At 36.3% G+C, this 16,856-nt stretch overlaps 1 protein-coding gene across 2 annotated transcripts in view; it reads left to right on the top strand.

Moving 5' to 3' along the window:
• BABAM2 (BRISC and BRCA1 A complex member 2) overlaps positions 1-16,856 on the top strand; it is a 167,911-nt gene that overhangs the window by 10,003 nt on the left and 141,052 nt on the right. For both annotated transcript variants that reach the window (XM_033056139.2, XM_033056141.2), the window contains exon 3: positions 9,773-9,849. In XM_033056139.2, the coding sequence (XP_032912030.1) occupies positions 9,773-9,849 (77 nt within the window). The remainder of the gene's footprint in view (positions 1-9,772; positions 9,850-16,856) is intronic.

Here is a 16,856-nt window from a genome sequence, read left to right as displayed (position 1 = left end):
AAGCTGAGAACAGCTCACTTTTTTTCCCCCTTCTCATTAGTAGAGAAGAATATTTTCCTGGATAGCTGGTCAGTAAATTCCTCCAGTCTTACATATGTAGTTATTTCTTGTATGCCTGATTCTCTCATATGCACGCATGTATATATGGCATAACATTAAAAACCTAATGTACACTTGTGATGAAGCTGAAGCAAATATTATGTATTTTTTGTTTTAGCCTTTTTGTTGCAGCCATTATCTGATGAGATTAGGGGCTTTAAAACTGTAGAAGATGATCAGAGGCTTTGTCCTGACAAACCAGTGATAAAGATCATTCTCTAGCAGTGTGCGAAATAAGAATGAATCATGAAATGTAATAATTAATTCTTTTTAATCTGTTTCTTGATTTACAATCTTAGGGTTTTACCTAGTATTGCACTGCCCAGTGTAGACATTCTTTGAAGCAGCAGTTCTCTAACTGAAAGTGAGCATCTCAAAAGAATATTTAGAGCTGTATGTGCAAACTAACAGAGTTCAGTTTGCTCTTGAAGTTGATGTTTTTATTGAAGAGACCAAGTTCAGTCCATGAGGTAAAAGTAAGCCTCCTAACTAATCCATAAAAAAGTAAAAGTCAATAAAAGGGAACATACTTATTTTGTCTTTCTTGAGAGAATGGAATTTGTGTCTGAGGCAAACCACTCCACGGTGTAGGCCACAGGTTCTTTTCTCTGTAATCTGTGGTGTATGACTGAAAGAATAAAATTAGACCACTAGGACTTTATTATTTTGGAGTTAAAGAATCCCAATGATAAAATTGAGTTAATTAGGGAAAATTGCAGAATTTCATTAGGAGAAAGAGACAAAAAAAAAAAAATGAAAAGCCCTCTAAACTTACATTGCCTAAAAACCCAACCCCAGATTCCTGTGCCTCACTGTATGCATCACTGAAATAATATCTGGTTGCTCTGTTTTGGGTGCTCAGTTCTTTTTTCACTAGAAAAATGTGATTGGATTGGTCTTGTTTATAGCTGGGGCTACCAGTGACCTTTCAAAATGTCTCCCACTTTAAAATATTTCTTTGTAATTTTTCAACTCCTTCCTCTAAAATGCTGGTTTCAGTCTCTTTAGTAAATGCTTGTAGGTTTTTCATGTACTTCAGCCATGGAATTTTTTTTTTTTCAGGGATGTGGGGGGGACAACGACGTGGTACTGGTGTCAGTAATACATTGTTTCATGTTCTTTGTTAAGAATTCTTCTATACTGAGAATTTTTTAAAGTAATAGGTGATGATTATCTGTCCTGTTTTCCAGGCTGCCTTAAGTGTTAGTCACAAGCCTTAACTTAAACCCCATGAAGGTGACATGGTTTCAGGCCAACTGCAAACAGGCAGTGAAGGCACATAGAAGGAATAATTTCCTCTGAGATTTCTAGTGGTGTAGTGTCTTCCATGTACATGACTTTGTTGTTTTAGTTTTAACCTGTTGCACATAGGCAAAATTCAGTTTGATTAGATAGATGCAGAAAAAGGGAGAACTTAGGGGTGTAGGGGGGTATTAGAAGTGGCATAATGACAGGTCAAGGCATCTGTGGTGTGCTGGGGACTCAGACTTACAAGAACTCAGTATAGACTGGACCCTCTTTTCACTGGGATCTGAAGGTGACTGTGCTTATAAATAGTCTTATCTTTGCAGGAGGTCCTACATGGTTTTCTGTGCCTGCAAGGCTGATAAGAGATGAGCCAAGTCTAGCTTCTACTATGATGCTGGGAGAAAGCAGGAACTGGACAGTGAGGGCAAGGACAAGCATTTGCAGGGAAGAAGAGGATTTTTTTGACTGTCATCAAGAAAAATGTACACAGAATTGCTTTCTTTAGGTATAGTTATATAGGACCATGGGGGAGGTAATGCTTAATTTTATGCTTTATGGTGTAATCTTGAAAATAGTATTAGCACTCCCAGGGTGGCTGTGAACTGAGAGGATTAATGTGAGAATGAGAAGTTAGAGAAAGAAAAGGTGAGCTGAGGGATTCTAGAGTGAGACTTCTGGAGAAAATGTAACATGCAGCAATATGGGGCTTGCTTTCTGCAGGTGCAGTTCCACAGAGTGATCTGTTGTAATTTCATCTATGAATTTCCTTTTTTTTTCTGATCTTTTTAGTCTACTGCATATCTTTATTGTTGTAATTGATCTAAAATAGTGCTAGAAATAGGAGAACTACTGATGTTTTTATTCAGGTGTTATCTTTTCACAGACTTTGTGCTGTGTCTCCAGTTTTGTAATATTTTATATAAGTATACTTAATCTGAAGTTGTCCTTTTGAGTACGTATGTGACTGCAAACTATGGATTTATGTTCCAAATGTGGTGATCCTTGCTTGACCTAACTTTCATGTTAAAAGACTGAATTAATTATTGTATTAACATAAACTTCTCCTGAGAGTCTGTAAATTAGGAGATTTATTAATATAGGCATCTGTGACCAAAACTATCTAAAACTCTGCAATTAGAAGAAAACTTTGAAAGGGAAATGCAAAAGACATAGGATCACTGGATCCCTCCTAATATCCACAGAATCATAGAATGGTTTGGAAGGGACCTTAAAGATCATGTAGTTCCAACCTCCCCATCCTGGACAGGGATGTGACCCATTTATTGTTTATTTAGTTTGTTAAAGGGGGAAAATATATAAACATGGACTATGCTTTTAGTCCTTGAGGTTTTTCCTTGATACCAATTCACTGCATTTTCCAATAAAATTAAATTAGTTGCTTAGAAAATGGATTGGGAGTCCTTATGGCTACTATAGCCAATATTGTGAGCAATGCTACATGACTTATTAAAGCTGATGTTTATAATAGCTCAGCTTTTGTGATTTGCTGTATGAGTATGCTTTTTCTGTGAACACTGCAAGGATATGAAACTCCAGGTGGTTGACTGTAATTTCATACTTGGTGAAGAATGGTTCTCTTTTTTAGAGTAATCTAAAAGTAAAAACATTCCCTGTCTGAGTCTATTTTTCTTTCTCCAGAAATGGAGTTCACTTTAGTGAACAGTAGAAATAAAAGATGTGACACATTATTAGGTTGTAATTCATTGCAAAGTAATAGATAATTGAATGGCAGCTGTGAAAATCTGAAACATGGTTTGAATCTGTCAGGAGGGGAGGGAGATGAAGTAAATCCAAAGGATGCATCTGCCACTCCCTCATACTCTTCACTAAAAATTTGCTTATGAGTTCCAAGAATTTGGGGTACAGCTGGTCTTACAGTATAATGAAGGAGTGCCTTTTCCTTCTGTGAACATGTGATGGTTTATGATATTCACTAGTTCATTTACCTAAACATACTGTACTAGAGTGTGTGCTATTAGTATTGTCCCATCACAATTGTTTTTATTTCTGTTAAATTTTTGATCATTCCCTCATTAAAATTTCCATTTTCTGTTTCTATTCCATTCTTTTGAGGCGTGTGTGTGCCATGTGTAGTCTTTAAAAATAATTACATGCAATTACCAGAGTATAAAAGATTTTGCTTACAAAGGAAATCAGTTTGATTATCAGTGTTTCTAAAGCATGTTTGTAAAATATGTTTTGTTGAAAACTTTGTCAATGCCTAATTATTTTTCTTAATTAGCATCATCATTAGCTCCCTGAGACCCAGTAATAACGATCTCCCACTCTAAACTAGAGATTTTATGAATGAGAAGTTGTGAGGTAGTTTCAGAGCTTTTCTTTCGAGTCCACTTGCAAGTACAGTGGATGTGGTAATTCATGTTTCTTTTTTGTGGTAGCACCTTCCAAGCTGTCCTGCCATGGTGACTGGAAAAGAGCTGTTCTAAACCCAGCCTTACTGGACTAAATGAACAGGGAGTTTGGTGCTAAAAACTACCAGAACCATGTGAAATTTATATGTGTTTTAATTTAATGTAGAAATCCTGTGAGATTATATATCTATATATCTATATATCTATATAGGTGTGCTTCCTCTGTTTCCCTCAGAGAGGCTGGGCTGGACATCTCCCTCCAGCAGAGGCAACCGTGTTTTGGCAACTGCAGAACTCTTGCCACAAAACTCGGGCAGCTCTGAAGGACATTTGTGGTTCTAGAAGTCCCAGAGCTCTCCCCACCTGCAACATCTGCTTTGGCAAACCCTCACTCATTATTAAGAGAAGCTACATTTTCTGTTCGCATACAAGCACTGTATTTGTTTTACTAAGATAGGCATAAGATACTTCTATGTAGTGTTTCTAGTGGAAACAGGTTGCTGGCAGCTGAATTGATTTAAAATAGTTATTTGAACTTTACTTTTACAAAATGCAAATCTGCCTATAGGTGCAGAAGGGAAGTGAGGGGGTTTTTTTCCTAGTATATGTGTTCTGCCTTGCATCCCACTGATTTCTAAAAGTTCCAGTTAGTGCAATGAATGTCTTACAAGAAAACATAAACGTGTGTGTAGGAAAATCAGCATTTACAGTAGATGAAGGTTATATTGAGAATATAGTTGACATATCTGGACACACTTTGGAATTTCCCAGATGATAACTGTGGCTTGAAACGCTGTTGCAATTATGGAATATCACCCATACTATCAGGATTCAAACCAATATCATAATCTTTATTGCTATGTCAGAAGTAGTCTTTGGCTATAATTGAATTTTATACCAAGTTTGAAGAAACCAGACAGGGTACAAATAAGTTTTCTGAAAACAGTGGGTTTATCTGCTGGAAAGTTTTTTGAATAACTATCAGTTGATTTTCAGATTTTAGTGTTTTAATTAAGAGATGCATTTAAGTAGAGATTAAATGTAACTGTGTTTTAATTTCTCAAAAGCAATGGAGTGTGTCTTTTAAAAGCAAGTCCCTCTCTCTCTAGTATGTGCAATACATATGTCTATATAAAGAACGGAAACTGAAGGTGAAAGTTGGTTGACCAGACCATCTCCCAATTTCAAATTTTGCCTGATTGACAGAATTTTGGTTGGATCTGTTTGTTTTCAGGAGCAGCTGCTCAATACTCTAAATACTGTGTAGGAGCCTGTAAAGCTTTGTGCAGTGCTGCCAGGGAGCTACTGCATGAAACAGGGTGTTGTCATCAGTGTCAATGCTCTAAAATGTGGTTTTCACCATTTTTCTGTTTCCTCATCTTGCAAAATAACCTGTCACCTGCTGGCCTTTCTTTTATTCACCTCCACTCTCCGCACACTTTAATTATTCTTAATGCCTCTGTATGTGGCATACCCATCTGTTGTGAGTTCTGCAATTAATTCTTAATTAAATGGGATTAAATACTCTGTCTTCAGGGAATACTGGAAGATATTTCCATGTACAAAAATTGGAGGAAATAAAAATGTGAAGGCATTGACAAAGGCTGTTCTACTTGATTTGAACACTGAGGTGCTTTTCTTAGCAAATACCACCTAAGAGTTTTGGATGGAATTTTGAATTTGTTGCCTCTTATTAGTAACAAAAAATCAACCTGTATTTGCCTCTGAACTGAATTTGACTCTTGCTGGCAAAACATTCAGCCTCTGGAACTCTGATTGAACTGCGTCTTGTCATTCCTAAAATAATATTCATTCTTAGCCTCTTGTATTATGAAAGTAACATGACCTCCTTTTCCCGTAACAGTATCTTTATACATCACATAGGAACAGTTGGAAGCATATCCTAGGTATGGTGGGAAGGTTTGGGAATACAGCCAGGGTCAGAACTGACTTTGTGGTGTTGCTTATTATTTGTGTGTGTGTATTGGTTTTTAGCTGTGTTCTCCATTGAGGTGTCTCTAATGCAGTGTGAAGCTTTCTTGGCTTTAACACCAAGAGTCTGGCGAACAAAAAACAGTTGTGTGTTTTCCAGTGAAGTACTGACCCTCAAGAACAGTGAGTGTTGCAGCCTAAGCATCATGAGATTAAAGAAGCTTTTGCATCTCTGATTATTCAGGTTAACAAGTGGCAATATTAAGTCCCTGGAATTATAGAGGCTAAAATTCTTAGTCTAATTTGACTTTGCTGTTGTACAGTAAAATTCACTGATGATTTGTCTTCTCATAGTAAAGGCAGTAAAGCTTCTGTGTGATCTATAAAGGATGAATGACTAAATGCATTACATTCTTTTTAATCAGTAAATATGATAGTCATCAGATAAATCTTACGTGACTATTTGGGCTTACACCTATACCACAAATTAAAAAAAGAAGAAATAAAAAGGAGATTACTCATTTTCCAGCCATAAGTCTCAGCACAGCCCCTTTGAATGGGGCAATGTGATTTTAAGCTATACACTTAACAATATTCCTTGGTCCCGGAAATTTTTCAACTTGATTATCTTTTATATTTTATATTAATCTTTTTTATTTTTTAGGGAAACCATTTTGGGAGATCTTGTGGTGTAGCATTGATATCTTATGAAGACTAAGATGTATCACTGCTCTGAGCATCAGAACATTAATTCCTGCTTCAGTGGCTTCCTTATGTAAAATATTTCTACTTAGATAAATAAATGCAAACCAGTGTAATATTTTCCCATTAATAAAGAGGGAGATAGCACACCCATGTATCATGAGACAGAGTCAGCTTATGACATTAATTTTCAAAACCAGGTATGATTGTTCTGTATGTCCATTCCCTATAAAGAAAGGACAACAAATAATCTTTAAAAGATTTTGTTACAAGTAATTTCTTTTCAAGTGTTACTTCTATATGGACCACATTAAGGAAAAGGATCACATTTCCAAAAGACAAAAGTGTTACGTTTTGGAGAAGACAGAGATGATGTTTCAGGGTCAGACATGTATATGATTTTAAGAGGTTCTGTGTGTTAAGGAAGTTCAAGTACGATATACCATCAATAATCTGGCCATTACTTGGGGCTTTCTGTTCAAATAAGGTCATGCATAGACTCCTACATGTACCAAAGTTTTGGTTTGCCTTAGGAATTTTGTTCTTTTGCTGTTTATTCTAAAAAGAGACTGCCTTCTTTCAAACGGATGTATATAATATTTCTGCTTGGTTGCTTAGCCTATTGCATTTATTGAAGTCTCTTGTGCAGCCCAGCCAGAGCAATTTGGAGGGAAAAATGTTAATACTGTCACTTTCTATCATTTCTAGACCAATAAAATTAAAAACATCTCTAGTGCAGTGTAATAATATAGGAAAAGTACTTAGTATTGCTTTTAGGGACATTTACCATTAAATAACGCTTTTATTTTAATGTTAAAGAATATTATACATTCCCTAAGTATTTCCAAATGGCCCATTCTGCTAAAAGAAAAGATTGTAGGATATTTACGGGATCAGAAATTTTTGTGTCTGTTGAAAAGCTAACAGCAGTGTAATTTTAATGGTATTTGAGATATGTCTCAGACTGTGACCTGTGGTACTTTGAAAGAAATTTTCATTAAATATTAAATGATGTTGCAGAGATATTTTAGAACTTGAAAAGGTATTTTTATGTTGCCTTTTTTTTTTTTTGGTATGCTTCCTAGAATTGGCCTTATACCTGAAGTAAGCCATAGAAAATATTTTGAAGTAGCTAATAATGTCTGTATAGCTGTTAAATTCATCCACAGCCATTAAAACACCCTAACAGTGGGCACTCCCATTTTGCTGTTCTCACCTATTAAAAAAGTGCAGCTTGGAAAATATATTCTCTTGTTTCTGTTGCTCTTGGTATCCAATCTTTTGTATTCTTTAGTTGATTTTACTCCCAGTGAGGCTGGTGATGCTCACTTTTCTTGATAAACTCTATCTAGATGAAATTTCAAGATAAATAGTGCAACCATTAGATCAAAAAAATGTTTCAGCTTTGGTCCTATTCTGTATTCCCTTTCACATTTGCATCATCAGCAGGTTTCACAAAACATCATTTCTTTTCCATCATCAATCTTTCAATAAAATGCAAAATTATTCCAGGAGATGAAAACCGAGTCAGGTCATTCTTCCTGGATGAAGCAAGATGTGAACTAATCTTTTTTTGAAACTTGCTTTCCATCCAAGTCTGCACATACCTGATAGTAGATAATTTTAATCTAAATTATGTCATTCTAGATTGCTTCTCATGATACAAAGGAAAAACCTTTCTAAGGCAAAGACAAGACAGGATAGATGTGTTTCCTGCTTTTGATTTGAAAGGACAGTTATCTAATTTCTGTAGTGATACTGAAAAAATATGGTGTATTCATGCTGAATCAGTGTAGTTTGTTAACTCCGTGTGGCTCTTAATTGTATCTGTCCTAGATTTTAGCTGCACGTAAGTGGTTTGCTTATGTTTTCTAGTATTTTTATGGAAACTCCATTTAAGTTAATTGATCTGTAGCTTCATGGTTGCTTCTTTTTGAGGAAGCTACATGCAGTCACATATTTGACTGTAGTAAATGTAGCTCACTGAATATAAACAGTCTGAAGTTAGTGCATATGGTTTCCATAACTTGCAAGTGGAAAGAGGAAAAAAGACTGTAGAGGAAGCACTTGAGAGAACTGGCTCTCTGAACTGTTCTGAGTATGTGAGTGAGAATTAAGATTGTTCCATTTGCCCTGATGCCTTCTGTTCAGTTCAGATAGAGCTGCAGGAGTTATGATATTGTTTCTGACAAGGTAGGATCAGAATTTTTTGCAATTTTCTGGCCTACACGTCTTACTGCTTTTGGTTGTGTGTATAGCCCAGTAAATGTGGGTTTTGTTTCAATATGTTGAGAGTGGTGTGTATCAGAGCTCTACCCGTGATCTGCTAAGTAAGTTTCGTCATTTTACCTTTGTCTACCCTTGTTATTACTCAGTGTTTTTCCTAAAGTTGACCAGTATGCTTTGATTTTTAAGTGGCTTGCAGCAGTTGTGCTGGGCCTGTGAACAGTTCTCAATAATGTTAGGCTGGCAAGAAGATTCAGGGCTATCAAGACCCCTAGAAACATAAAGCAATGAACTTGTAAGGGCTTCCACTGTTTTTGCTCCTGGTACTCATCACATGTCCAGCAGCCCACAGCAGAGACCGACCATTCCTGCCAGTGAAGCAATGCGTGTCCCTGTTGCTTCTTTTGAAGCTGAGATTTTGAGATTTTTTTATTTGCAAATTTTGGTCTATGACCTAAAAGCTATGAAAAAGTTGATCATCTCTGCCTGAGACACTAAACAATTATCCAGTGACTTTTTTATTTATGAAAAGCTCACTTACCACTATGAGGCCCAGCTGCTGTTCCAGTGCTTCAGATAAGCAGGAGAGTCACAGACCAAAAACTTATATGCTCAGTTGTTACAGCCTCAGATAGCTGATTCTGAAACTTGCCTTCTTGAAGACTACTGTGAGACTTTTCCACAAGGGAAGACTTTAATGTTATCATGGATAAAAAACTAATAAATGTTGGTGGATTAAAATTAAGATTGATCCCAGTTATATGGGTCACAGGGATAGGGAGCAGGTAACCGTGTTGCTGTGACATACAGAGTTGTGACTTGCAAGATTTATACAAAGTGGAGAACTTGATGGCTTCAACTGAATAATTGAGAGCATTCTGAATACACATTCAAAACAGAGCATTTTGCATGTATGTTTTCTTTATAAAATGGGAGAGAGTTGGCACAAATCCTAACATTTCTTATGCTATTGTGAGAACTACTGATCAAAAGAGAGTGAGCCTCCTGCATCTTTCCCACTTTTTCTTCTTTCTGAGAATCATAAGGATGAGTATTTGTAGTAGTCACAATGTCTTTACTATTAGTCAGTTGTATCTTGTAGAATAATGTTAGTGTTTGCTGCCATCTGTAACTGCTTAGCACATTCTTTGTTCTCTTATCTTCATTTTTAGCTGTACATCCTTGACCCCTGGACCCAGCTGTGATCGTTTTAAACTACATATCCCTTATGCGGGAGAAACACTCAAATGTAAGTTAAAAAATCTTGCAGCTGCATCTTGGCTTTTCTACCAGTGTTCCATGTCTCTAGTTTTCCAGAGTGTCTGTCTAACTTTATGAGTTTTGAGATACATGTGTTTGTTGTTTTCTCTTAAAGCTTCAGTTCCAAGAACACACAACTGTCAAGAATATGTAATATTTAAGATGACTTTAAAGGCTTCTGTGAGACTACAGTTTTGAAAAATGAGTTCTAAAAGCCAAAAGTCACAACCTACGCCCCTGGTATTTCTAATAAAATGTTATGACTAAGACAATTGTATGACCATTTTTAGATTAATTTATAAGTTGTATATGTTTTGTGTTGTTTCTTTCTATCTCTTACAAATAATTCCTTATTAAACTCCAATAAAAGATGTTAGTCTCCTATTTTATTAGGTATCTTTAAACAATGATTGGTATAATTAACCAGATTAGAGAAATGTGAATTTGATTTTTTCTAATTTAGTTGTATTGTTAAATCATCTCTATACTTAGAGAACCTGTAGACAGCTAGTTCATTTGCCCACTCAGTGTGTGTTCTATTTGTCTTAGTTTGTGCTTTGTTTCAAAGGTTTAGAATAAAATTTGCTTTTGTATATTTTTAGAAGGTAATGTTTTCTAAACACTTCAACTGCTGAAAAATGGTGTGGTTTTTTTATCTCTAACAACTGAAAAATGAGAGAGGATGAAGAATTTCAGATAAAGTAAAATTCAAAGCTTGGCATTTATAGTTTTAGGGCAACTCTGATGAAGCCATGCCTAGAGTACTATGTCCAGTTCTGGTCTGCCTGTTACCAGAGCAGCATGGACATACTGCAATGAGTACAGCAAAAGACTACAAAGATGACCAAGAACTGGAGGATTTGTTGTATGAGGAGAGGCCAAAATAGCTGAGGCTTCTTAAGAAAAGAAAGCTCAGGGTAAATATTACCAATGTTTGTAAATACCTGATGGGGATAAATGAAGAAGCCTGTCTCTTCTCAGCGGCAGTCACTGAAGGGAAATGGTCACAAACTGAAATGTAGAAAATTCCATTCAAACACAATAAAAAATATTTTTCAAGGGTGGTCAAAACGGAACAGATTGTGCTCAGAGCTTGTGTAGTTTTTGTATCTCCATCCTTGAGGGTATTCAGAACCCAGATGGATGTGACCCTTAGCAGTCTCCTCTGTTTGCCCTGCTCTGAGCTGATGGATCAAATTAGGCAGACTCCAGTGGGGCTGTCCAGCCTTAGCTATCCTGTGAATCTGTGAAGGTATGCTTTCTGGGGGAACAGGTACTTGCTGTGAGCAGAAATGTTAAGCATTTAAAACACTGCTTTGATATTATCCATATCCATATTATCCATCATGCACATGCTGTAGCTCTCAAAGACATTTTAAGTATTGAGAATTTTACTGTATTCCTTCTGCACTTTATTTGTTTGGTTGGTTTTTTATGTTATGTCATGCACTGGAAGTCCTTATTCATTTGTGAACAGAAATCAACACAATTAAGCTCCTTATGTTCTAGAAGTACATTAAAGCTTACATTTGGCATCTATAAGGAAAGTTGTCTTTCCCAGAAGTTGATCTGGAACCTTACTCAGGTGTTAAAGAGAGGAGCCAGGCTCATCTAGCAGCCTACTATAGCAATTTTGACTTTCCCAAATATATGAAATTATGGCTCAAGAGGCTTACTAATTAGTCTCACAAAATAAAATTGGAAATTTGGAAAATTAGAACATTTAAGTCCTAGATAGTAATTACTTTTTAAGACAAAAGAAGTGGTTCTGCATTTGTTCAGAAGTCTTGTAAGTAATGGCTGTATTGTATGAAGCCAACTGCCCTCCCAGGTAGAACTTTTATTTTAAAAATTGTTAAAATGTGTAGTAAACTCAGTCTGTTGAGTCCTGATATGTTCTGCAGTGTGTAGTAGATTCCACTTAAGTCTTGTTTGATGACTATGATCAAGTCAAAATAAGTTTCACGTGCTTTATGGAGTGGCATCATGTTCTATGGGACCGTCTTACCTTATACAGAGCCATCTTTGTACATTCTGAGAGATGTAAGTCTTTTTTCAAGTAGAAGCTGAAGCTGTTCCTGATTCATAAAGGAAAATGGATATTCTAAAATGCCCATATGCAAGTGCACAGGCATAAAGACTATATTCATATATTAAATGACTGTAGTCCAGTTAAAATACCTAGAAATATGGTTATGAAATATCAAGAAATCTGGAGGTTTTTTTCTTCAGTGTTCTTATATTTTTTATATCACATACACAATTAAACAAAAAATCCCTACGGAGCATGTTATATATATATATTATCAAAGACAACAGAAAATAATGTAAACAAATGTATCTTTTTCAGAGGTGTCTAATAATAGCTGTGAATTCAAGTAAAAATAATCCTCCACATTTCAGTGTTACATGTTTGAAAATGCTGTGAATCATTAAGTCTCACGGCATGTGGAATAAATAGTGATGTGAGCAGAATTCAAGAAAGCTTTAAGAATTTTGTGTTTAGATCTGTAATGATGGCAGGGGAAGACAGCCATAGTGTGCAAACAGAGATGTTTAGATACTTTGTTGTAGGCTGTTGCTAGATATGCTATCTTTCAAGGGCAGAATATTTCTGCAAAGGAAAGTTGCGAAATCTGCCAGAATAAAAAGATTGGCTGAAAGTGTTCAGGATCCCCAGTGTATGGGCTTCAGATGTGGTACCAAATACAGGCTGAAGTGTGTAGTTCCTTTGTGGTTTGTGTTGCATCCTCTTTGCAACAGATTAGGTCTTTGCATATCATCAATCATAACCGCTGCCACTGCACACGCACCCTTGTAGCAACCCCAGTGTGCTGGAAACTGTTGGTGTGCAGCTTTAGGGAAGTGTAACTGCACAGTGCATTCCTGTTTTCCAAAAGACCAGAAAGTTCACAGCTTCTCAAAAAAGGAGAAAGTGTACTGCAGTCAAGGCTAACTACCTGTAGTGTAAAAGAATTCTATCGTAAACTTTGGTAGGAGCAAACATGTTGTGACTTCATAATGGCTTGTTGGCTGTTTAGTGGGGTTTTGGTTTTTTTTAAGATGTCTTGTTCACCTTACTTGTGCATGTATGCAGAGCTGCTGGAATGTTGCAATGAACAGTTACTCAGCTCCAGACAGGGACCTTGGAGAGACCTACAATTTTGTGCTGGAGAAAATACTATGCCGTGTTCAAGATAAATTAGTTTGTCATACTAATTGTCTCCCATCACACTTCGAGTGATGCTTTCAGGGAGGCGCTTTTGCTTTGTTTTCGTCTGTAAGGGAAATATTTTTTTTGTTTGTTTTCATGGTGTGGATATTTAGAAAACTTGAGCCTAGTCTTGCTAGACTGTCAGTTGATATCTAAGATGGCCATATTGTTTTATTAGTTCATCCAGTACTTGTTGCATTAAACTCCATGCTTTTCTCTGTATTTGAGTTTTTCAGAGTTCTTAATTGGAGTTTTAATTACAAGAAGATTGTCTGTAATACCCCGTAAGTGGTTGAATCTGTGTTTCTAGGACAAAACTTATTTGTCTGGTATGCAGAGATATCCTTTATTGCTAACTGGACTACAATATCTGCTTAGAAAAGTTCAGTATTCTTTCTGAGGAAGTATTTGTGTATTTTGAGGTGAAGTGTTCTGTAATTCTTGCAGATATTTCAGTCTTATTTGCTAAAACATCAGTGCAGATATCAGCAGAAATTGTCAGAATAAGCAGAGTTACAAGCTGCAATAGTCTTTACAATTAAAACATTCCATTTAGAATCAAATTACAATTTTTATCCAGAAAACCTTGGAATGTCTTGGGTTTATCTTTCTGTTTTCACTCAAGCTTGCATTGCCGCTTACTAGGGAATCTGACTTTTTTGCTTTTGCTCTTCACATTTTCTTTTTCAGGCACTGATGCCTCCTTCCCTCTCTGACCTTGAGTGCTGTCATCTGGAATTTCACAGTGATTAAACAATGTATTGCCCTTGCAATGCTACTGTTCTCTGTGGCCTCTTGAACTCTAGTATTTTCATCTTCTGTCTGATTTTCACTGTTTTTATGTGAGTGGATTTCAACTCTGAGTGCTACTGCCACCACTTTGGTTTCCTTGATCCTGAACAACACGTCCTTTGTCTCATTTCAAGCTTAGTTTTTCATTTTTTGCTTCTGATTTTTGTTTGTTAGATTCTTATTCCTTTTAGTTATGTGCCTTAAAGGAGGAAATCAGTCTTGCTGCCTAACCAGTCTAAGAATATTGCCTGTAATACATGGTACAAAATTTCATCTGTTTATATTTCTGTGATGGAACTCTTTCAGTAATTTCATCCAGTCTTCTTGTGGATTTCTATTTTAAGGAAGTAATTAAGAACAAACAAAAGGATAAATATAGAGAACAGCCAGACCTCCTTATTGCCCTTTTAAAGGCTGCTTTGCCAAGTTATTTGCTAAACATTTGTTTATTGTGCCAATAAACAATTGTAAAAATTTTTTAAGTTACTGTAAGATTTAAGATTCTCATAAGTATGTCACTGCAATGCATGTGTTAGTGTTTTTTGCACCATTAGGTTATTTTACACAGGCTATATTTAGGTCAAGGCTCTTGAGGGAAGGACTTTCTGGTTGCTGTAATTCACATTTTGCTTAGGTGTTGTCCTTACCTGTGTGATGTCTTTTTGTTGGGTCATGCAACTTACCAAAGGTCTTTCCAGGCAATAGGTTTTCTGAAGTTTGACTGAGTCTTGCTTATGTGGCAGGAGTAATAAATCTTTTTTCCCTCCTAACGAATATACCTAAATGAGAGTGTCAAGAGGGAGTCTAATCTTGCACATTTCTCCTTTGAATACAAAGTTTACAACAATGTTTCCCCCTTTTAAATAATCTTCTTTCCTCTTACTTGGGTTCTTTGTTCGCTTTTTGTGTTGTGGACTTCCCTTGAGCAAGTAAATTACAGAAGATTTTGCAGTTGTAAGTCAATGTATTTCTCCATCAAGAGAAGTGACCTTAGAAGTATCTATGTACAAGTGTGGCCTTACAGAGGCTTAAAAGATTTTACGTTAGGCCTCCTCAGTGGTATTGCCATAGTGCCTCACTACCTTGCTCCTTCCTCCTTTTTCACCTGTTTGGGTTGCACATACTGGTGATGGTATTAGGTCCATTTGCTTGAATCTATTTGTCCTTTGCCTTCACCTTTCCTTTTTTCACCTACCCAGTATCTCTGTTTTAATTTCTCCAGTGTTTAATTTCTCCTGGCTTTAATTTCTACCAGTATCTTATCCCATCTTGAATTATTTGTGTTTCTCATCTTTGTCCACTTCAATTCTAATACTTTAATTTCTGAGAAAGCAGTTGCCCAGCTACAGAACTGCAAATTACTGAGATAGTCCTGATGCCTTCTTGCTCAGCTTGGGATCCAGTTTACTTAATGTTACTCCATTTTTGCAGGTTTTCCCACTTTACAAATTATCATACTTTCTGTAGTCTTACAGCCCCTTTTTCTCCTACAGCAGCATTTGTCAGTTGAAGTTAAAGAGAAAAAAGACCCACACCTGCAATCCTTTGTCTGAGAATGAAATTATCATCCTGCAAATTCTTCCTATATAGTTCTTTCTTCTGTTGTAAAAGTGGGACTTGATTCACTAACCTAACTATAGGTGTCTTAGCTCTGAGGTTCCCAAGAATACCTTGCTTGGCCTTTTCAGCTTCTAACCCACAAGGCACTGATCTCTCTGAAAACCATGTGCCATCACTGCCATAAATGTGCCCTGAGGCATCTCAAATGAGGCTATACAACTTGGTTTAATCAGCTGCACCCAGTTTATGGAGATTTGGTCTTTCACAGCCTTGTGTGTGTTGTAGTAGCTAGAATTTCTTCTGGAGTGCCACAGAGGTGCTGAGAAGTTGGTTTGTTTTTTTCTAATGCAGTCAATTCATTTTTTTTTTGTCATAAAAATCTCTATTATGAGGTGGTTTAATGTCTTTAAGCTGACTTTTCTGCCTTTCCCTTCCTGATATCTCGATTCACACATCAAGTCAGAAATTAAGCTCAAATCCATCCTTTACTTGCGAGAATAGCCTGACAGCAGCAGTACCACAGCAAAATAGAATTACTCCTGTATCTTTTTTCAGTAGTAGTAGTTTTGTATTTAACAAATTTTATTGTCATTTCAGGAACTAATCTTTCTTGCCAACCAGTTATAAAAGGGTTCTATAGGTATTACATTACTGTTTTTGACTTAAAGCCTGCAGAGCAAATTCTTCAGCATGGAATCCAGTGATCAGGATTCCAGGCGGGTCTGCATTTAGTTAATTTAAATCCTTTCATACTGCTGGCTGCACTGACTTCGTATCTTGGTTGCAGGTTGTAGTGAGTAACTGATTATTTTTGTATCTGTAAAGACAATTAAAACTGGATGGTTTAGGTAAGAATTTGTTTATAGAAGAGACTGATCAGTGGTTCTTGTCTACAGTTTGCATGGCTACTAGAAGAGACAGGTTAGAATTTTGAATTGATGAATAATATAATTCTACTGGTTTTTCCTTTTTAATACTCAACAAGAGCACTTTCTGTATTTTCCCAGAGCTGATTCTGCACATAGTTTGGTCTCTTGCTTCAGCAATTGCCTTATTATCTGTGAATGCATTTCATGATCAAGTTGCATTTGCATTTCTTAAAAGTCAAATGGGTTGAACTCCTTCATAGCAAATTCCATTCAAATTGGTCTTATCCTAGGTTGCAGTGGCCACACATGTTTATTCTACATACTTATGCTGACTTAAAAATTCTTGGTGTCAGAAGAAACTGAAGCATATAGATATCCTTTCAAAAATAGAATTTGGGAAGTTAACTGGTGGGCTTGCTTCCTAATTTTGCTGCTGTTGGTTAAATAAGGACGTTAACGCTGTGGCACTCCTAGCATAACATTTTTTCAGTACTATGAATTTATAGTATGGTCTAAAAAAGAAGAAAAAGACCCCAAAAATGAAATTACCAGGAGAGGAAA

This window comes from Catharus ustulatus, chromosome 3 (assembly GCF_009819885.2).
Source record: "Catharus ustulatus isolate bCatUst1 chromosome 3, bCatUst1.pri.v2, whole genome shotgun sequence".
NCBI classification, from domain to species: domain Eukaryota; kingdom Metazoa; phylum Chordata; class Aves; order Passeriformes; family Turdidae; genus Catharus; species Catharus ustulatus.
Note: the sequence above shows the minus strand (reverse complement) of the source record. Positions and strands in the feature narration are given on the sequence as shown.